The 21,941-nt window shown below is 46.9% G+C and overlaps 1 protein-coding gene across 1 annotated transcript; it reads right to left on the bottom strand.

Annotated features, from left to right (window-relative positions):
• Positions 1-216: 216 nt before the first annotated feature.
• On the bottom strand, positions 217-21,082 carry ATIC (5-aminoimidazole-4-carboxamide ribonucleotide formyltransferase/IMP cyclohydrolase). Its single transcript, XM_086751109.1, has 16 exons — positions 20,990-21,082; positions 20,347-20,473; positions 18,487-18,563; positions 17,790-17,856; positions 15,359-15,447; positions 13,874-14,025; positions 13,585-13,741; positions 12,629-12,754; positions 12,356-12,463; positions 11,387-11,472; positions 10,130-10,219; positions 8,335-8,463; positions 7,275-7,367; positions 2,393-2,575; positions 1,015-1,170; positions 217-534 (listed from the first exon to the last, which is right to left on the bottom strand). Exons 1-16 carry the CDS (start codon positions 21,009-21,011, stop codon positions 415-417), a joined length of 1,782 nt encoding a protein of 593 aa, XP_086607235.1. The 5' UTR covers positions 21,012-21,082; the 3' UTR covers positions 217-414.
• Positions 21,083-21,941: the final 859 nt, after the last annotated feature.

The raw sequence follows: 21,941 nt of genomic DNA, 5'->3' as shown, positions 1-21,941 counted from the left end.
CAAAACCCAAAATCACCTTGCAGGAAGGACCCAAGTTCAGTTTACAACCCAGATTTTTATCAATTCATTAAGAAGTTGAGCATAAGCCAGGCTTTCATATCATTCCCTAGACCTTTTCATGAATTAGTGAAGTCTGGACCGTAAAACTTACCTCAAAAATAAACCTTTTTCCTGAGGATGCAGTATTTGGATGACGCAAAGACTACGGACTCCACATAGCTAAGAACCGTGTGTTTATTTGCAAGAGAGACTGATTTTCTACACTGGAGGCCAACTTCTTGCGCCTCCATTCTCCGTTAGAACTCTGACAAAACGCTTGCTACGCACAGAGGGTGGCTGCCTCCCAGTTCAGCTGGTGATATCCCAGTCGCTGCTGCTGGTGAGACTGCGACCGAAGCGGGACGGCGGGCAGCCTCAGTGATGGAACAGCCGCAGATTGGTGTGAATGAGAGTTATCCCCAGCTCATTGCAAGCTTCGATCACCACCTCGTCGGCGGCCGAGCCAGATGGGGCAGCGATGAACTGGACTCCGCTCTGAAGGAACAGAGATAAGCGGAAGGATGAGAGGAAGGAAAAAACTAAAATCACCCTGAAAAGGAGCTGGCAGCCCCAGTCCTTCATCCACACCCCACGCTGAACAAACAAAGGCTTCCATTGACCAAAGCCATTCCCAGGGGAGTTCCATTGAGCAGTCAGCTCTCTCCACAGCTCAGAAATAAAGAGTAAAATGGTTCCTCTGGAAGTAACGGGCCTTGTCTTGATACTCTTAAACAGTTTAATCAACTTTCATCCTCTGTTCATCCCAAGCCAACCAACAGAGCCACGGCTGGGTAATTTCTGTCCACGTGAGACCAGTAACCACAAGAAACATCCTTCTCAGGATGCGCTGTTCTAGCCAGCAGTGCAGAGCAGAGACATTCCTCCGCCGCGTGCACAAAATTCAAAGGAAAAGCCCAGGCTGCGCAGACGTTTCTTTGGAGCCACCCTGACATCCTGGCCCCGCCACGACCTTACCCGTTTAGCTCTGTCGACGTTATCCCTAAAAGGGAAGAACGCGTCGGAGCTGAGGGAGACGGCAGTCAGCTTGGCAATCCACTGCTTCTTCTCCGCTTCCGTTAACTGCGCAGGCACCTCTTCGAACATCGCCTGCCATTTCACCAGGTCTTCGTCCTGGGGGAGGAAAAAGGGCCAAGCTCAGCCCCAAAGCACGGACCCCTGGCAATCCCCTGCCGGGAGCACAGGATGAGGGACGACAAATCCCTCCGACACCCAGCTCTGCTGCTGGGAATTCCCTACCAGGGATTTTAAAATCTCAAGCGGTGGTGAGAACACATTACCACCATCAGCTCTTTTTGCATCCTTCCCTTCCCCCTCCTCACCCCACGGCTTGAGGGATTCCTTCTCCCCCCTCCCTTTAATTCCAAGATGCTCTGCTTGGCCCGCCTGCAGCACGCTGCCCTGCGCAAATGCCAGCACATGCAAACAGGATCCAGCAGATGACTTCACGCACGACAAACAGCAGCTTGGTTTATGATTCACCTTCCGAAACGGCAACTGCTTCAGTTCTTATCCCCTTAAACAACCGACCGCTCGCGGAGATGATTCACGAGGTCCCCAATCCAGCTCTTGGCTTTTATACTTAAAAAGGAGATAGTATTTACTGGTCTCGCTATTGCTTGTAGCAGGGAGGTCAGGGGGACTCTCAGAAGCCAAAATGGCACAGGAGGAAACGGCACCGTACTCACACCCAGGCGCAAAGCTCAGGCCAGGCTTAAGTGATACCTGAACACCCAATCCTGCCAGTGCACCCATCACCTCTGGCTTTGACAGTCTGAGAGCCAGCATAGCAGCTTCTTGTAGAGAATATCTGTGGACACGTCAAGCCATAGGCAAAACATCCAGCTCCTGGTATCCACAGCTCCCTGTTGGGTGGCTCCAGACCTTCAGGGGCACCGAGGGAACTTGGTGACTCACGTGGATTTAAAGGTGGCTGGCATCTGCTGTCTTAACGGAGATCACTAACTTTAGAAAGGCTGAGCAGTTCCAAAAGCGGTAACCAACCTCTTGCCTGAAGTCCTTACAAATTCAAGGCTTTGCCCTTTGTAAGGACTTGCCTAAGTCCTTACAAATGTCTCAGCACGGAGCCAGCACAGAAGCAGCTCGGTATAGGCAGGAGGCGGAAATGTTAAGGGTCTCATTTTACGCCAGAGGAAAATGACCAACTCTGAAGTGAGCTATGGAAGGACTTCGGCTGGAAGAACAACCGAGGTGGAGGAAAAAAGACCCAGGCAGCAGGAAGCCTTGCCTCGCACAGCTGGTATTTCAAGCAGTAGCTGTAGCTTTGTTTCGCAGAAGCCGGACTCTCCAGGGAAAGCCCTCAGCCAGCCCTTACCTCACCAATGGTCCCGGTGACGTACTGATCGATGGCGTTGGAGATCTCCGCTCTCTTCACACCCGCTTTGAACTTCATGGAGAGCACGCGTGGGTGGTGCCGCAGCCACCAGTTGTTTGCCTTGTCCCCCGCCAGACGCGTGCAGTGGATGCGGGACTGCTGGCCGGCTCCAATACCTATGACCTGAAGCGTATAGATACAAAGCACAATCACCGCCTCGCTGCGCAGAGATCGCAATCAGAGCTGCATTCCAGCCAAGCAATTTTGGAAAGACCTACCACAAATGAGCTGCTCCTCACTGAAGGAGAGAAAGAGTGTAGGTAATCAGCGAGGAAAACTTCGCAAATACCTGCATCCCCAATCCTGTAAATTGGTTACAGGCACAGCTCTTTGCACTGCTCACTTCCACGGCTCTGCTGAGCCGACAATCACTCTGAGGACACGATGTTCTAAGTAACACAGCCCCAGCCATCAGAGTCAAACCGTTAACCTCAGGAGAGGGATACAATTATGGCTTTTGTTTAAGGCAAAACAAAATCCTGGTGGTTGGAGAAGGAAATGTGGCTGCTAAGAGACGGTAGGCTGCCTACCTGTTCTTGGAAAGCGCATTGGGGTTAGAGGATTAAACTCTGAGCCCGGCTCACCCAAACACCGTCAGCTTTCCTGGTGGGCCAGGCATGCCCAGCTTAAACAGATCACCTGTGCGCTGCGGTGGTTTACAGGGCAGTTTGTCACGGCTGGTAAAAAAGTCAATCCACTGCTCTGTCAGGAAGGCTGCTCAGTAGGACCATCACATCCCAGGAATTATCGAGGCCCTGGAGCTACCAACACATTTCCTGGGGACATCTTGGTTACGACGCTGGCAGAACCACCCCTGCTTCATCATCTCCTGCAGTCACAACTGGCGAGCGCAAGGGCCTGGGCTGAGGTCCTGTCTGCTGTCCCTCAGCTCTGCCTCTGCCGTGACACTACGCCAGGCACACCAAGGCCAGACCCAGCCACCACGGGCAAACTCGGGCTGGTAACTCTTCTCCATGGCTTTCGGAGCTGTGAGTCCTGCTTTCCAAAGAGAGCTCCAGCCATTTCAAACTGGTGATCTGACAGAAAACAAGTCTCTCTCCCATAATTTCCTCCTCCTATGAAGCCACAGCTGAACTGTTCACCAGCCCGTTCGCACGGGGGGCTGCTCCAGGGACACTGTGTTGAGGCTAGCGGTTCTGGCCAGTGCCTCGGAGTTTCCAGCTCATGCTGAAACAGATGGTAAAGCTATAACTCAAAGGCTGCCCTCAAAGGGATGAATCATTTGTCTTCTCGTTCATCAAGACACAGTGACTTCACCTCTTACCAGAACCATAAAACATGCTGCTGGATACTATTCCCCCAAGGAACAAATGAAAGACTTGGGCTATCTAATATCATCTGCTCAGCTAGAACTGAAGTCATCAGTGCTTGATAAACCTACAAGGATATTAGTATTATCATAAATACTAAATAGATACAAAATTTCTCATGGTTTGGTGACACCTTCACCCCCACAAACACTCCTGATGTCCAGCCTCTGCTCTCAGGCCTGCCCTGTTCAAGGTTCAAACTTGCAGGGGACCCTGCATCTCAAGGGAGCTCAACGCCCACTGCGCATAGGTGTATCTTTTCTTCCATAGAGGTTTTCCCCCTCTCCCTAGACAGAGGAGGGCTTAAAATAGTCCTACGTGCACACCATTAACTGTCACCCAGCCCTTAGCAGTGGGCCTAGCAAGCCAGGGTAGGCTAAGGCAGAAATTCTTCGCTGGGGGTGCAGATGGTAGAGAGTACGGGTCAGACTGCTGCTAGCAGGGGCCAAAACACCACAAAACATTCCCAGTTTTCTAAAAAACGTGATGTCATGTGCCAGAAGTGCAGTGTCCTCTGTCCTCTCCCAGCCACACTGGTGCCTCATCTTCATCACGTACTTGCGAGCTGTGGCCTTGCTCTCCTGTGACGAACCTGGCTAGTCTGCTGCGAGCCCTGGCCTTCAGCCAGCGAGGGCAATGGTACTGGAGTGTTTCCAGGCCAGCGCAGCCCCAAACGCACACCGCTCCTTCATGGGCACACACCAGAAGTCCAGCTCTACCTGCCAGCACCCAATCACCCTTCTCAAAAAGTATGTTTTCCTCCTTTCTGTGAGCTACTCCAAGTATCTTACTTTTTTTTTGTGACCTAAACGTTGTCAAAAGATGCATAACTGGCTCATATTCAAAACCTCTGAAATGGCAAGAACTTTGTACTTGAGTTAAAGCGATGTGCCCTGTAAGCTCTTCACAGGCATCCCCACAGCTACAGAGACGGCATCTGCAACACATGGAACTGTTTTTACAATAGCTTAACACGCAGGAAAATACACGAGCTGCTTCTCTGCGTCTTCTTCAATGAGCCCACATTGTTCTAGAAGGAAGTTCCTAGTTTATTATGTTTACTTCAGAGTTTAATTTCCTGGGAATCAAAAAGTGCTTAAGCAGAGCCTGTTAAGTGTGAGGAGGGAAAGGACATAGTAATACAAGAGTGAGTAGAAAAATCACTTAATAAAAAAAACCTTGCGTGGAAACTGAGAACTACTCAGCCGCACCACTTTCGCTCGCGGGAGAGCCAAACGTGCCCCCCGGCTGGAATACTGCGCAGGACAGAGTGGATGAGATGGATAGTGCCCAAAGGATCCTCGCAAAATGATCCACATTGGCCTGGATTTACTCAGATTTACCCCGAATAATGAGTGAAAACAGAAACCCTAAACATGTTCTGAATTATTACTGGCAGCTGGCTTCCTGCAAATTAAGTGACACTCAAGTCCATACTCTACGCTCTCCTAGGACTTATCAGCACAACCACCAGCCCTTGCTGGAGTGGCAAATCCGCTCACAAACCCAACGAAGCCAAGCTGTCAGAAACGGTCTGGATGTCTGATACACAAGAGTTTTGCTGGGAAACAGAGATGCGGCGAGGCTGAAAGAACCCCTGGAAAACCAAAAGCAACAGAAGCGAAAGCACGCTAGATTTTCCAGGCTTGGCTTATGTAACCCAAACCAAGTCAGATCCTGGAAAAACATTTTAAGTGTAACAATCTGGAAGTTACTTTCCACCTCTGGTTCCGGATTTGTGCTGCTTTCTGGTTTGCACGCACAGATCACTGTATACATCTGATGCTGTATCTTGGTAGGTGAGAGGACCAGTTAGTTCTGCACAGCACCACCACGAAGAATCTGAGCTAGCTAGAATCTAGCTAGAATCTGAACCAGTAAGACTGGTTTTCAGCAGATCTTATTTCCTTCCCCAGCTGTTTGAGGTTTTAAAACCAGAAGCTTCTCCCTCACTGCCTATAGCAACGCCACACTGCTCTTTCTTGGACTGTAATGAGTCTCCTTAGGAAGACATTAAGCTTGGATTTGAAGAACCCAACACAATTTCAGCAGCTCATTGAGCAAGTAATTTGTAACGGCTGCTGACCTTCGCTGTTTGACCTTCACCTCTGATCTTGGCCTTCCCTGTCACACACACAACAAACCAAGACGACACGCATTTATATTTAATTAAAATACATGCCTGCAAGCGTGCAAAGCCTCACTGAAGCCCAGCCGGTTAAATACCTGCCTGCCCACACTGCTTTTCCCTCCTCCCTCACGCCGTCTCCCTTCCATATGGTACATGCGTTACCACACACATTTCGGAAACATCTGCAGCACCACGTTAAGTCCAGACTTGCAAAAGCACTGGGGAAATTGCTGCTATAATAGGGGAAAAGCAGCAAAGATAGTGACACCTTTGTTCTGGGGCTAGGAGAACTAACGCTCTCGAGGACAAAGAACCATTTAAAAAGCAAGAAAACAACCCAAAGCTGAGTAAAAGTAAAATACCAGGTCTCCAGAGACACGGTTTCAAGAACCATACAGCACGTGACACCAGAAAGTACTGAGAGAGAGCGGAGCAATGTTTTCGGGCTGTACCAACAATCTGACAAACGCAGATGCTACCAACACAAAAAAAGACACAGCACTGCAGTTCGTTCACGGTCTGTACCTGTAGGGGACACTGCTTGATCAATTTTGCTGATTTATGATGCGCTAAAGCTCAAGATCAAAAACATTCTTTGTCTTTTTCTTCTGTATTTTTTTAAAATAATCCAGGCCTATGGAATAGTAGCTAGTTCTCTACTCTCCATGGTAAAACAACAGCATTATGAGAACGAGCCGCTGAGCAAAAATACAATATTTAATACATTTACAACAACTTTTGGATAACTGATTTAAGCTGATTTTAGTGATAATTTGGAAAGAAAGGCTTTTTTTTTAAAATTCAAGATTCATATCTCAGCAACACATTCGATAATGCCTCTGCAAATCCCATCATAAGCTTTAAAAAAAAAAAAAAAAACAAACCAGGGAGAATGCCCCAAAGGGGGAAAAAGAAAGCACATCCCATCTTTCTAACATAAAAAGTGAAAATAAAACTAAGAGCCATTTGGACAGTCTGAATCCAGCTGGGAAAACTACTGTCATTTCCTAAGGCTCCGTACAGACTACAGCATACGCACATGCCCTGAAAAATGGTATAAAAGGACAGAGTAGCTAGAAATTACTCAAGGCCAAATTTGCAGAAGCATGTAAGAGCTTTTCCAACCCTGTCATTGAAAGAGCCAGCCCCGTCATTACCATGAAAAAATTACAGTGAGGTTTTGTAGCAGCCTTTTGAGAAACACAGGTTTAGCTGCATGGTGCTGTCTAGGGCAGTTTGTCTGTACCTGTTCAACAGCTTCCTGGATGCTAGAAGATTTTAAAACTCAAGCCTGACAAAAGCACTCTCTGACCAGCTTGCCTGCGAAAGCATGCTCCACAGAGCTGCCTGATTTGGTTACCTGCCCATCCTTGGCGTAGCAAACAGAATTGGACTGGGTGTATTTGACAGCGATGCTGGCCACAATCAGGTCACGGACAGCAGATTCGGGCAGCTGAAACGAAACGCCATCGTCAACGGCCCATCCTAATAACCATGACTAGCCAACTGGCAAGTGACCTGCAAACCCCCACAGCCATCACCAGTACTGTATCATCGACAGGGAAAACAAGATAACTAAAATATCCTGGTTCGTTCCATTACCAGCAAATTTTGTTTAGATTAAAAACTGGAAACGATTGGTTTGGCAGCTAATTTCATAGCTGGTAGGGGTAAGACTCAACCTTACCACCAGGTCAGGAGGGCTCTATCACCAGCCCTGAGCCTGCAGACTTCTGTACGTGTCATCAGATGTGCTCACGGGCAAAAATCTAAGTAATTACGCACAGGACCACAATAATAGTAACAGCTCCTGATATCTGCATTAAGTATTATTTTAAGCCCGTTCCATTACTAATTTATTAAAATGATTTTTATTACCTCAGTGTCTGAACTTGCTCCTGAGCCCATGACTAATCACGTGCTCATTAACATCTGTTTTTTTAATGAGAACAAGATCAGATACAAAGAAACAACTGCAAACTTTCTGATGACGTGAACTCTAAATGATGAGCAATATCAGCACGGCTGGAGTTTATACAACACGTTATACACAAAGGGGAGAAGTAAACAGTGAGTCAGAATGAGATCACAATGGATCCTTAGCACATGGCTGTCTCGCCACAAGAAAATACACATGGTAGCTGCTTATTTATAAGAAATACAAATATTTCGGTAGTTGGAGATGAAGGGCAAGGTTCAGCTCCTCTTGTTTATGCAAAGAATTAAAACAAAGGCAAACTACCCTGATTTACCCAAGTATATTTGGTCCAGAAAGTCTGCTGCATTGTTCTGTTGAAAGCCAGTTGTATCTCATTAAAATATTTTAAGAGCTCTTAAAATAGAACGGTGACCACTTCCTTGATGAAAGCACACCAGTTCACTCCACCGGTCTTTAAGCTCATTTATCTTCTGACACTTACGCTTTTATTCTTTGTAACAATGTTCTTGAACAATGACCGGTCGATGACTGCATTGTTCCTCTTCTGCATGAGATGCAATCCATAGAGGGTTCGAACCTCGTTATCGTCTGGCTCATAATGGGGATCCATCTAAAAGCCACAGGATAGGCCAATAAAACACTTTTAGAGCAATTCAACGCCAACATCCAGCAACAGCTTAGGTTAAAAGACATTATCTAAAGAATCTGAAAGAAGTGAACTGTTTGTAGAGAGCAATGATAATTAGAATTAACTGGAGCAGCAAGGTTTCAGGAGCACGAAGCAACATTCACAGGGCAAAGAGAGGTAATGCAGTACGGATGCTTATATACAAATGTCCATTTGTGAGCCACAAAAATCTACAAAGTCTTCTAGTCTTTCACAGAAAGGGAAAAACATCCACAGCAAAGAGTCTTCCAGTCTTCCACAGGAAGGTAGAAACATTTTGGATTGCTTCATACATGCCTCAAGGTACAACTCCAACCCTCTTGGACAGAAAACAGGGAACACCATTATTTCCAGAGACGCGCTCTCTTGGGGCACATCTCCAAACAAGCACGCAGCACTGTTAATTCACACCAGTGGAGGGGGTAAAGTTAAATGGAACTGTTAAACTGCACTCAGTCTACCCATGCACGGGCTCCTTTAGAAATCTGGTAGCCCCAGTCCAGGTTATTGAGACAAGACGTAAACCAGATTAAGACTACCAGCTCCAAACAGGAGTGTGCGCACACTTTGTGTGGTTTCCTTAATCCATTTAAATTTGTCAGATCTACTTTCCTTCGCATCCCTCTGCAGACAGGCCCTGAAGATACAGGCTTAACCAATATGACCTCATCCTTGCAAAGCTAATTGAATTCAGGAGGTAATCAGCTGCCTAGATTGTCTGCAATTTCATTCTTTCTTGCCTGAAGCTCCTGAGCCATCTCCTACAGCTCCCCTGGCAGTAAGACTACAATTGTAACTGCAGCTAAGCCTTGGAATTTTCTTTTTGTAATGCTGTAGTAAAGTTCTCTGCTCATTTGTCTCTCAGAGTCAGGCAGAAATAGGACCTGTCTGGCTGCTCTAAAAGCATTATGTAATCCGTTAGTCACGTTCACCAAAACTGGATGATTTTGAAGTCCCAACAATCACTGCAGGTACTAGGAAGGCAACCTGGCGCTGCCTTGACCACGCTATCCTGATATTCCTGGACAAGCATCCTGGTCTCAGTATGTAAAGGTGCGTCATCCCAGCTCCAAACTCCTCCTGTGCTGCTGCCTTCAGCACTCACTGTGCTAAAGATTGCCCGACAAACACCGCGTGCCCAGACAAGGCTTCCCCCAGCGATATACTACACGTGCTTCTCACTGCCATCATCACTGAGGCACTGTATCTTAGATAGAAAGAATTCAGGGGGGAAACAAATTCAGCAAAAGTGAGAGGAAAGCTGGCAAAGAGTGGAAAGAGCACAGAAATTCTGTTTCTTTCAAGTACTCTTGCTGGTTCATAGATGTAATTATTTTAAATCCACATCACTTCAAAAAGCCACATCACTTGGAAAGCCGAGGAAGGTATTAGGAAAATACTCTGCTCTAGGCAGAGTGTAGGCTAAACATGACCACAACACCGCTGGTGGAATTCCAGCTTGTACAGGAATCCCTACAGACCCAGAGGGAACACTTCCATACACTGCAGAGGAGCCTGGATTAGCCCCCCAGCTATTTGGATGCTAATGTCTGTGAAAAACAGGTATGGGAAGAGCAGACGGGGGTTATAGTGGAGCCGGAGTACAAACCTGAAGGACACAGTAACCACCATTCTTCTTTTTGGCGAGAATTTTGAGAGCTTCTTCCTCATAGCCAGGAGCTACCACACCATCAGATACCTGCAACAGACACAGATTTCAGCTCCCATGTGGGGAAAAGAAGGAAGAAAAAAAAAAAAAAAAAAAAAAAAAAACAAACGGAGCTAATACTGAAAACTCCACCTGCCATCTCCAGGAAGGCACTGAAGGCACATCTCTTGGGGTCTGTCTGTACCATGCAGTACCAAAGGCAACGTTAGAATATTGATTTCAGTCCTCAAAACAGCGGAGCACTATAAGCTTTTAGCAGGAGTTATCACTTGAAACAGAACGGAACTAATAACTAATATCAGCTCGTGTACAACATCCTCACTTCTCAGCCCTAACAGTACACATGGCTTAAAAAAAATAAACCCTTATTTCAACGGTGACACTCCTGACGAGACAAAAAAAAAAATTGGCAAAAGCGCTGTTAACAGCACTGAAATTGAGAAGAGTTTACATTCAGCAGTGCCATGAAGTGATATACACCTTTCACATCCTTATCCTACAATGTGGGTGGTTTGTTTTGGTTTTTTGTTTTGTTTTGTGTTTAAGTAATAGTACACCAAATGTTATCCTCGCAAACCTGCCAAACGTGCTCATTCGCTTGTTTGAAAAGAAGCCTCACACGTACCAGACAGCCCTTTGCATTGTGCCTTCCCCCTCTCAAAAAAATCGTAAGCAACGTGTAACGGGATGAACACATTTGGTAAAGCTTTTAACTCCCCAGTTACACAGCCAAGTAAAAAGCGGAGACAGGGAAGAGGCTGAGCCTACACATGACTGTATCAGCTGGCAGGTAGCAATCTACATCCACATTCCTGCCGCGGACGAGAGGCTGACCACCAGCTCTCTGCTCCTCTATTGTTCCAATTAAAGCCGTGACTTGTAACAGCTTAACCAGAGTTCCCTTCCGGAGGGCTACGCGGAGGCAGAGGTTTGCAATCATCTCTTGCAAAGCAGCACTTCAAGCACTGCCATTTCACAGGCTCTCCCACACAGCCAGGCTTTAACTGGTAGGAGGAAACATGCATCAAAAGATAGGTGTAAATTCTGCACTCCAGATACAGAATTACACAAATGGACCAATAAATAGTCTTCAGCAAAACGGTTCAAATTCAAACAGAAAGGCTGTTACAAACCAATGACTCCATCTAGTGTGATTCTCTTTTTTACAATCAAACGGTTTGCTGCTGTTTAACCAACCTCTCTAGAAATAATCTTGGCAGTAGCCACATCGCAGATATCAGACAGGGCAATGAAGTCACCGAAAGAAGACATCCGATCAGCGCCTGCAAAATCATATTTTCAGTAACTTATCAAACTAAGGAATAATATAAAGAAAACTCTTTGCTCCTACAATCCTGTCTATTTTCATGACAGCTAACAATTTAATCCCACAGCAAAAAAAAAAAAGGGCCATATAAGAGCAACAAGGATGAAAAATCCTACTTCAAACACATGCTTATGCTATGCTTAATGGCACAGCTAAGGTGAACAATTAATAGCGCTCAGCTCCTGTTACAGATGCTGTACTGCTTAGCAAGGTCAATACTTCTGTCCCTGCCGTTCTGAAGGTTTATTTTTCTAGCAATTACGCAACGGTTTGCTGAGGGCAACGTTCAAAGGTGGTCTTTAAAGTTGCGAAAAACGAACCCAAGGCAGTGCGCCCCTTACCAAGTGAGTTTGTTTTGTTTTCTATAATCTGTGCAGATTTTCTAGGAATGCCACGAAAAACAAGGGAATTAGTGAAGTATCTCAGCTGAGCAGAGGAAGCTATTTTTATTTACTTATTTTTTAGCTTTTTTTTTGTGAGCTCTGAAGCACAAATATTTCTACTCAAGTATTCCCAAGCACCCCATATGCAGCGGAAACCTGAGTGTGCTACCAGCAACAGCTATTTATTTATCCATTCTTTAGCCAGAACTCCTCAGATTTATACGTGTGCGTGTATGTACACACTGAAATCAAATTTAAAGATCTTCACAGATTTCCTATATACATCAAGGAACAGAATCCAAGATGGTTTTAGCGTCTTTGATATAACACACAAGGTCTGCTCACTTGGAGCGCAATTTTTGATGGGGAGTCAGTTCATTTGGTCAGATCCTTACGGAGATAAACCCTACAGGTGAGCACAGCGCAAAGGGAAGAGTTTATTCCCGGGCTTCTCACCTCTGCTTCGCGCGTAGGCAGATGCTAAGGGTGTTAAGGTCTTGTGGAAGTCGTGCACCATGCAGACTTGGGCCTCCTCTTCGCTGAGAGGTATTCCAACAGCAGCACCTAGTGGGAAACACAAGCCAGGGCACTCCAACCAGAACCCACAACGTCTCCCTGGTCCCTGCCCCAAAGGGCCAGGGAAAGGGACACAGATACACCACTGACAGCGCCTGCCAAAAGCTGGGCTGTGTTCAGAGAGAAAAGCACGGGAACAAGGAGCCACCCTACCTGCAGGACTGACGTGCTTGAAGGAGGCGGCAGCAGGAATGCCCAGTGCCTGCTTGAGTTCCTTCACCAGCTGCCAGGCATTGAGAGCATCACACAGGTTGATAAACCCTGGAGAGCCATTCACAACTGCAAAACCAGCACACAAATAGATACCTTAAAGCAGGCAGACCCCTCTTCCCAGAGTCTGGAGAGCAACTAGAAGAGATTTCTCCCACCAAGAACTGAAATCACTACAAATTGTTGTTGTTAAATGATCCTAGCTCCTCAGCAACTGGATAAGTGGAAAGCTCCAGTGACTTGGGAGGAATGCACAGGCTTGAGACTGAGGAGGTGCAAATACAATACATTTCAGGAGATAAGAGGAAAAGATCATTTTAGCAACAGTTCACGGTCAGAACAAGGGAACACAGTGTTGCTCTGCTGCCATACTGGGAGCCAGACTTGCAAGCAAATCAACTTCCAGTGCAGGTGTGGAAAAGCTTCCCAAGAGATCCTAGAATTGAAGAAAGGAAATTCTGCAATACAAAGCTCCACTGTCTGCTCAACAGGACAATGCCTGTACACAAGGAAGAGCTGGTTTTCACCAATACTGAAAGCCATCTCAAGAACAAGAGTAGCCAGACTTTCTTTCTCTCCAAAACAGAGGTTTCCCTCACTGCAGCAATGCTGTGATGAGTGGCACACTCTGTAAAACGGCAGAGAGACATCAAACCTGTCCCAAATTCTTGCGAGTAAGCCTAGTATCCCTTCCCTCTGCCACCACTGGCAGAAGCAGCACTCTGGAAAACTACGGTAATAAACCGCTGCTCAAAATCATCAAAGAAAGGAAAGGCCATCCCTTGGACTAAGGTACAAGATGGTATTTCAGTTTTGAAGGCAACTGGCAGACATGCCCAACCACCTCCTTTCCTAGCCATCCCACAGCTCCCTTTCGGCCAGCACGGCCTAGGCCTCACCTGTCAGGGGAAGTTTGGATCTCATCGTGTAGAGCTGCGCAGGACTCTGGTGAGGATTCATGCCGTACCTCAGGGGCAGCTGGGACACCCCCTTGCTGTACTCTTTCCTAAAGTAGTCAGAGATGGCTGCATCGTACTGAGCAGTGTGGGTGAAAGCCTGGGGACAGAATGGGGGACACCTGTCAACTTACAAACATCAACTTACAGAGGAACTGGTGTTTAAAGAAGGGAACGAGCGAAAGGCAAACAAGTCTGGCCTAGCCCTTCGCTGCAAGCAAGTACAACCAACCTTCAGTGCCAGATGACGCCTGGTTTCCGTGGAAGTGTCTTTGTCCTTTGATGTCGCCATCTCTTTAGCGACTGCAGAGTAGTCTGCAGGGTCACACACAACTGTCACGCGAGCATGGTTCTTGGCAGCTGCCCGCAGCAAGGCAACTCCTCCTGCAAGAGGAGCGTGAAAGCATGAAGCGCTTCCCTTCCGGACCTGGCACTGCTGAGAGCTACATCTGAAGCCAAGAAGGGATGTGCACCAATTATTTGTGCCACATGAACGTGCCTCTCTCTCTCCAGCAAGGAGAAGGGACTGTAAAAGCGCTCTTCAAAATGCACGTGGCTGGTGCGTGACTCAATGCATTGTTGAAGGCACATGTGGGCTGGCCTTTGCAGCCACAGGCAGAGCTGCAGGGGCAAGAAAACAGGGCATGCGTGGGCTGCGGCGAGCAAGTGGGGCAAGAACACCTTAAGCAGCACAGCCACATCCTGAAGAGGATGGCTGTCTCCACGTACCGCTTAAGCGCCATCCTCTGCAACACTGGGCTGGGGAGGGGTCTGTAGGAAGATTTACTTCTACGCTGCCAAGCAACTGAGGTTCCCAAACCTCTCTGCAAATATTAACGAATCCTACCCAGGTCCTCTGTGGAAGATAAAGTGCCACACTTCCCCCCTTAAATCTGACTCTGCACAGCTATTACACTTTAAATCATATAAGATACTAGGCTGTTGCAAAGGAAAAGTAGAGGCTAGCACTGCTACATGTAGAGAGTATTACTCCATAAAACATTTAATAGAGAGCTCTGCTGGGCATCATTTGGACTAAGCTACTGCAAGAAAATTCAATCCCAATCCAACCTCACGGCACAAAACCGTGCCTGTACTGTTCACAAGCTGCCAAGCAGAGATGCTGCAGTGAAGGAGAGGCAAGTCTTTTGGGGTTAATAACTAGCAGGAAGAGCAAAACTGCTGATGATACAGGCACCCATGCTTCCAAACTCAGGTCCCACGTATGCAGACCAATCCCTGTCTTTGTAACGGCTTCCTGCAGTCAAGTTTTCGGCAATCCCCAGAGCACTTTCAGCTTTTTCTCTCCAAAGCTCATGTTTTTTATTTTTATTACACGGCCAGAGGCTGCAAAAGTGGTTTAATCTGCTCTCAGTGTTTCAGGAATAAGCACGCTCCATCCACCCTTTCCTAGCACAGCCTTCCACAGTACATCAGGCTCCTTCCTTCGGGCAGCGCGTGACTTGTCCACGTACGCAGCACAGCTTGCCAGCCTGCTACAACAGCCATTTGGCATTTTAATGGTAGGTCTGCTTAAAAGCGATGAGGTTTACTCAGCTGTGCTTTCAGCCTGCTCCTTGAAACTCTTGCGCTCCTTAGCGGACTTCCTTTATGGGTGTGCAAGGCAACCAAACAAAAAGAAAAGACCTGAGACCACTTAAGAGACCAGAACCATCAAATCTGCCTGGAGAACAGATTTGCTCTCCCTTTAACTTACCAATATCAATTTTTTCCACTGCCTCTTGTACGGTTACATCTGGAGAAGATACGGTCTTCACAAAGGGGTAGAGGTTACACACCACAACTCTGAGGATTGAGGGGAAAAGCAGGGTTACTCAAGGAGAAATAAAAAGGCCCAACTGGGCTTGGCACACACAAGGTACTACCAATGTTTTTATGGTCTTGTCTCTCAGACCAGGGAGCAACATAAAGTCCTGTAGCCACGGCTTCTTTCTCCTGAAGACTTAAGAATCGGCGGTGCCCAGCTAAAGGCCAAGTGACGGTACAATGGTGAAACACTACACGTATTAGAAAACAAAACTGACCTCAGTGCATTAAGCAATGTTACACTGGGCAGAACCACAATTTTCAGAAGTTAGCTAAAAGGAAGAGTTTCTTTAAATACATGGGCCTGCGTTTAAGATGTTTAGGATTCCGGTGCACAACTGGAGCCCTCTCAAAGGGCTTTGCTGCAGACTCTCGGCACTACTGAAAACAGGCATCTGCCAACTTTTCTAAGAGAATAAGCACCCCAAGCAAGGGCCTCTGCAAACAAAGCATAAACAGCCTAGTTTTCCACAACTCTTCCAAGAGCAGAAAACGACCTACATATCACCTTCTGAACTTTTAAAATACCAACAGCATACGAAACCCAAGTGCACAGCCTGGATCCCATAAAGCCTCTGCGGCACATGAAAGCAGATGAGAGGACTGACTTTCCCCTCTCAAGGGAAGACTGGACCTTACTGGAATTATTTTCTTGATCTGACCTGAAAGAAGCCGCAGTCTGTATTCCAGAAAGCATGAAGTAATAACTTGCCCTGTCCCGCTCCACCAATGCCACTTGAACTGTAGTGAAAGGAAGTATCTGCTTTGACCTTCACAGTGTTTTTACTCCAAGAAAATTAATTTACTCTCTCGATCTGAACGTATGAAGGTATCCAACTCCAATGTATGCCCAGTACTGGCAGCGAAATGCTGCGATGCATAGTGTCCAACTTTTAATATTCCTTTGTTTCCACACGGTGATGAACTCAAACAGAAGCAACGATCAGCTTTCAGCATGCTTTTCAGAACCCCCTGTTGTCTCTAAATTTCCTATGATGTCTTTTATTGTCTGTTCTATGTCTAATACTCCCTCTCCCCAAAATGATTCATGCTCCTGACCTGTTGCAAACCATCAGGAATCCGTGGACTTTAACACTGTTAATGCTTTTATCTGTGGAAATCAAGGTTTCTTACCTTGACCTGGCTATGTAAATTTCATACAACTATGCAGAGATCCTCCTGCTGAGGATCAGCCCCTTCTCCTTTACCTAAGACAACTCAAATTCAAATTCTTACTCTGGATGCAAGCACGCTACAAGTCACTGACGTAAAGGCATGTTACTCTTCCTGCAATTCAGCAGAACCTGCTTTAATAGGCAGCATACTCTGAAGAGCCAGCACCGCTGAGCCCCCTACGAGGATTCCTGCGGTTTTAAATTTCAGGTTTTCAAATTCAGCCCGGAAATCCATCCATCCTAAGCACATCAGTTTTTAAAAGTAATTTTAAAAGCTAAGATGCATTCTGGCCCAATCGTCAGAGCCAAACTACACCTCCCATCCCTGCTATACCTACAATGTACCGCGTTCAGTTCCGCCGTTCATTTCTAAACCAGGAGCTACCCACTGACATAGAATCAGTTGCTCACAATCACCAGTTAGATGTTAAACCCAATTACTTCAACACAGTCCCAAACTGTTCTGTGTGAGCGCTCTGAGTAAATACAGTCTAACAAAACCAGAAGAAAATCTTCGGTATGTTACTGCACAAACTGTGTTACTTCAATTTCTGGCTGCAGCTCACTTGTTCCCATGATGGCTCTCAGAAAGTAAGTTTTTGTCTGTTATCTGTGTGTTTCTGTCTGTACAAATGCCTGCTCCTGACCCATTTTTCATGTCTACTCTTTATGTGGTGAAACTCAGTAAACATTATGCAAATATCAAAGGGTATATTTACTAAGCAAGTATTTCAAAATCGGGAATTGTCACCTGATCAGACACCCAGAGCCAAGCTGAGCGGAGACACACCAGCTTCTAAAGCACTGAATTCAACTTTGCAGAGGGCTACTGTGGCCCAACGTTGGCTAAATGTAAAGTGGCAAAACTCCCAGATAACCAGAAGAAATTAAAACCTCTGTTCCCCATGGAAATTACAACGTTACTTTCTTGGTTTAGTTTTCTCTTACTGTAAGTGACGAAGATGCAACTGTAGAAAATTGTATTTTTAAAATCATAGTATCTCCTGGCAGGGAAAAATAAGGAAATTGCAGAACTTCTGGTGTGCAGATGTTACAATCCCTGCTGCTTCCATTCACCGGTGTTGACTGGTCTCCAAAGTTCACTTTTGATTACTGACGAATTGCATCACGTCACCCAACATTTACCTTACAAGGCTGAAATCCTGTTTGTTCATATCAGCATTATCTTCTGGAATATTGCGAGCCAAGATGCCTGGTTACAAAAACAGTACATCTTTACTAAAAGAAAAAAAGAACTAAATCACCAACAAACATTTTTCGAATTCAACATTTTCCCTCAGATTGTGCTTTTCCTCAGACACTTTTTACCATAAACTTTCTGATTCTAGTTCAGACAACAGTCATTAGCTACTACTCCTCTACCCTATTCCATTTTATTGATTCTTTGGCTGTTCAAATTCCATATTTACAAGGTTTGTTTTTTTCCCCCAATACTAAACCCTAGAGCATTCCAAAAACAGCAACCTCAAAAATGTATTTATAAGCATTCAGTTGCTAATCTTAAAACACTAAAACTGTCATTAAGGACTTCATAGAGAGAAAAAGGGCACCTGCCACTCATCAGCCAGCAACACTCAAAGCCTATGAAACAATGGAGGCTGTGCCTCTTAGCTGAGCAGCTGGCTTGAGTCTAGGAACTCAGAGAAGCACGCAGGTGACTGGCTGTTCTTTTCACCTCTCCTGCTGCTGCTAGAGCAAATCTACTTTCATTACTCAGTTCTTCCACACAACCCTTAAAAAAAGACATCTTCAACCTCTTCTTCCCACTCTCACTGCCCATGAATTTCTCTTATAGACTGAAAATACATTAGCAGAAACATACCAGCATGGACCGCAGGATGAAGGGTTTTCACACGTCCACCTAACATCTCGGGGAACCCCGTCAGGTCCGAAACATCTCTGCTCAAGAAGAAAGCACAGCATCAAAACAGATGTGCCATACTGACTTAATCTATAGGTTGTATGTTTATTATTCCCATCAGGACAGTAATTTAGACCTGCTGGCAATGTTGGTTTTCCTGGAAGATTTAAACCCTAGGAGTTTTGAAGACAGCAAGTGGCAGGGGAATTAAACTTAGCTTTGTTTTGATCCATTCGTTAAAAAAACTATCACCACCTTTCCATCAATGACAGGAGGAGTGTAGAGGGAAAACACGAGTGATTCCTCTAAACTTCAGCACCTTCTATCTCAGTAAGAACACAATTATGTGGAACGTGTACTACTAAACTGCTAGGAAAAACCTACGCCAAGTGACTGGCTAGGGATGCATCCTTCTTACAGGAGGCTAGGAAGTAGTTCTGGGATGAGACATTCTATGTTAAGATGGATCTGACTGTTTTTATTATGGTTGGCTTCTGTCAAGTAGTTAGCAAAATGCTGCGAGGTGCAGAAGGATTAGTAGAAACTGCCAGAACGTTGGTTTAATGCTCTCTCACTCTTCCCAAGATGTTGATCTACATGTTACGTAAAGGCTACATCTGGCAGAAGACAGCAAGGACACTGCTTTCTAGTAAGTGACACAAACCAAAAAATCGTAGAAATTTCACTACAGCTTCTCCCCACATGTAAAATAGGCAACAGTTGGTTTTCCCATGAATGGAAACAAAGTTAATGGGTCACACTCAACTAAGCAGTATGGTTATTTCTTGAGTAACTGAAATAACCAAGATAACCCAATCCCAAGTCAACATGATTTATAGAGAACGGAAGACCATTCCCAAATGAAGCAACACCTCAGTACTCTTCTTCCCAGCTTAGCCAAAACCTTCATTAAAGTTTCACCACTCCCTGTGACTGTTTATGATGGTAAAGGAACAATAAATTGGAAAGAGAAGGAGAAACGTGACCATCCTTTGCTTCAGGCTTCACTGATAGCACTGCCAAGCAAAGAAGTCACGCGCATGACCAAGAGGCGGATAACAGGGAGGACAGGGAGCTCTGGAGGCAGCGTATGTTCATGCTGATGCATCCCAGTGGCCTTCCATTCACTGGAAGCAAAAACAGAGTCGCAGTCACCTGTCCTGCCAAATAATTGACAGATTTTTCACCATTGCACCGGAAACAATTTTTATTTGGCTGGAGATGTTTTTTAATCACAGCATGGAAGGAACTAAAAAGAAATTTCCCCAGAACTGTGAGACAAAACAGATGGTGACCATATATGTCCCTTCTCAAAGAGCGGATGCATGACACTTAAAGGCTCTGTCTGAAAAAGCTGACCATCGTGCTGGGAAAATTATCTGCGACAAAAGATCTCCAGTGAGCTTCAACACATTCCTGACACGTCAGTTGTGTTCTAGGACCAGGCAAAGATCAGCTGGCTGTGAAGAGCAGCGCTAGGGTAAGATTATGAATTTCAAGACAATGGAGGAAAAAAAAAGTCTCAGGGCAGACAAGGCGTCATCTCCAACACAATGCTCCTGACATCTCTGCGGGTGTCACCTCTGTGCATGCCAACCTGCACAGTAACACTCTTTGGCCTCACTCAACCAACTTCTGGCCAAGAAAGTTCTGAAGTTTGCTTTGGGGTAGGTTGGGGTTTTTTTTGGCTTTTTTTTTTGGAAGGGAAGACTTACTTTCAGTGCAGGTTTCCATAATTTTTTGCTCACAGACGGAGAAAACAATTTAAGCAACCTCAAGACCCAAAAGAGCAGTTTTGGTGGAGATGTAGAGTGTGTGTACCTGACAGGCAAGCCCGCATCTCTCAGGGATTTGGCTGTTCCTCCAGAGGCGATTAAACCCAGGCCAAGGGCGTTCAGACTCCTTGCGAATTCCACCAGGCTGGTCTTGTCAGAGACACTGAGTAAAGCTGGCAGGTGGGAAGAGCACAAACATTTTGGATTTTAAAGTGGAACGGAGAAAAGAAACAACAGAATTAAGCGACTGAAGCCTGAAGCCAGTAAGTTCTGTAAGTTGTGAATCTCCCCTGATGTGAGGTGACTGGGCCGGGCCTGACGGCCTGACGCTTTCCCGCCTCGGCAGGGAAACGGCGGGAAGAGGCGGCGGCCCCGCTCCTCAGGGCTCCCGAGGCGGGACAGCCCCTCAGCGCCCTTCCCGCCCCTCTCCCAAGGAATTCAAACCCTTCCGTCACACAGCGGCGGGGCCCAGCTCGGATCGGGTACGGAAACTACACCCGCCTTCCGGGGCCGCACTGTTCAGCGAGAAAAACGCCTCGGCCCGGCGGCCATTTCGCCGGGAGGGCAGCCCCCCCCCCGCCTCCCCAATTCACCCCTCACACCCCCCCACGACCGCTCCAACGGCCGCGACCGGTTGCCGCCGCCGCAGCCCACGCCGGGGTGCCGGGGCCTCACCGCCCCCGCGTTACCGAGCTGCTGCCGGGCGGCCATGGCGCCGTCGGTGGGTGCGCGATGGCGGCGGGGACGAGGCCGGAAAGGGGCGAGCGGGGGCGGCCCGGCGGGATTTGGGCTCCCCCTGCACCGGGGGGGGGGTGGCAACCTGAGGGGCCGGCCCGAGCGGGGCGGAGAAAGGAGGACCGGGGCGGGGGGGTGGGGGGGAAGTGTGTCTATGTGTGAGTAAAGCCATGGAAACAGGAGTGCTGGGGTGAGGAGGGGGGGGACATGTCCCCGTGGGGGGACGGGGTGGGTGGTGGGCACACGCGTGGGTCCTCCACAGGGTGCTCTGTGGCCTCCTCAGTGAGAGGAAACCCAGCTCCCCAGGTGAAAAATGAGGTGTGGGTGAGGCGATAACTCATTGCGGTGCAAGGTGGTGCAGTAAGGACAATTAATTTTTTTTTTTTTTTTTTTGCAGAAATACTTGCTGGAATTTCATCTGTGGAAAAATCCTCTCGCAGAGGCTTACAGTCTGCCGATGAGCGGGGGGCAAAGACAAAACGCTTGTTTACCAAGTCTGAGGTAAAAAATTAACCTTGCAGATAGAAAAATGAAGCTTTTCTTCCCTTTATTTATTTCAAGGAGAATTAACAGGGAGAGCTTTTGTCCCCTACAGGCCTCTAAATTTCCTGGAACTCCTTGCAAAATAACTCGTTGTGTTTTCATTGTAGCTTGTGGTTGACAGGCAGCACTGGCAGAACACATTGGTTTTAATACCGCTGGTTAAAATCTCTGCTGTGCCCCTGTGCACCCCAGCAGGGTTGAAGTGCAGCGGTGGGCCAGCAGCAACCCATGCTGCTTTGCAGGCAGAGGACTCTGCAGTGAATTTGCCCAGCAGAATGGCAAATATTTTGCAGGTGTCAGGGCCAGCAAGCTGGGACCTGGTTGCCTCCGTGTAACGTGCATATCCCTGACGCTTGTCTAGCG

Source organism: Chlamydotis macqueenii, chromosome 6, assembly GCF_036417535.1.
Source record: "Chlamydotis macqueenii isolate bChlMac1 chromosome 6, bChlMac1.mat, whole genome shotgun sequence".
NCBI lineage: Eukaryota > Metazoa > Chordata > Aves > Otidiformes > Otididae > Chlamydotis > Chlamydotis macqueenii.
Note: the sequence above shows the minus strand (reverse complement) of the source record. Positions and strands in the feature narration are given on the sequence as shown.

Excerpts from the sequence above, each read along its gene's own strand:
- ATIC (XM_086751109.1), bottom strand. The coding sequence starts at position 21,011 with ATGGCCGCCCGGCAGCAGCTCG. Across the intron at positions 2,576-7,274 it reads GCTACGCCAAGGATGGGCAG|GTCATAGGTATTGGAGCCGG; the intron begins GTAACCAAATCA and ends TATACGCTTCAG. Across the intron at positions 1,171-2,392 it reads TCACCGGGACCATTGGTGAG|GACGAAGACCTGGTGAAATG; the intron begins GTAAGGGCTGGC and ends TTCCTCCCCCAG.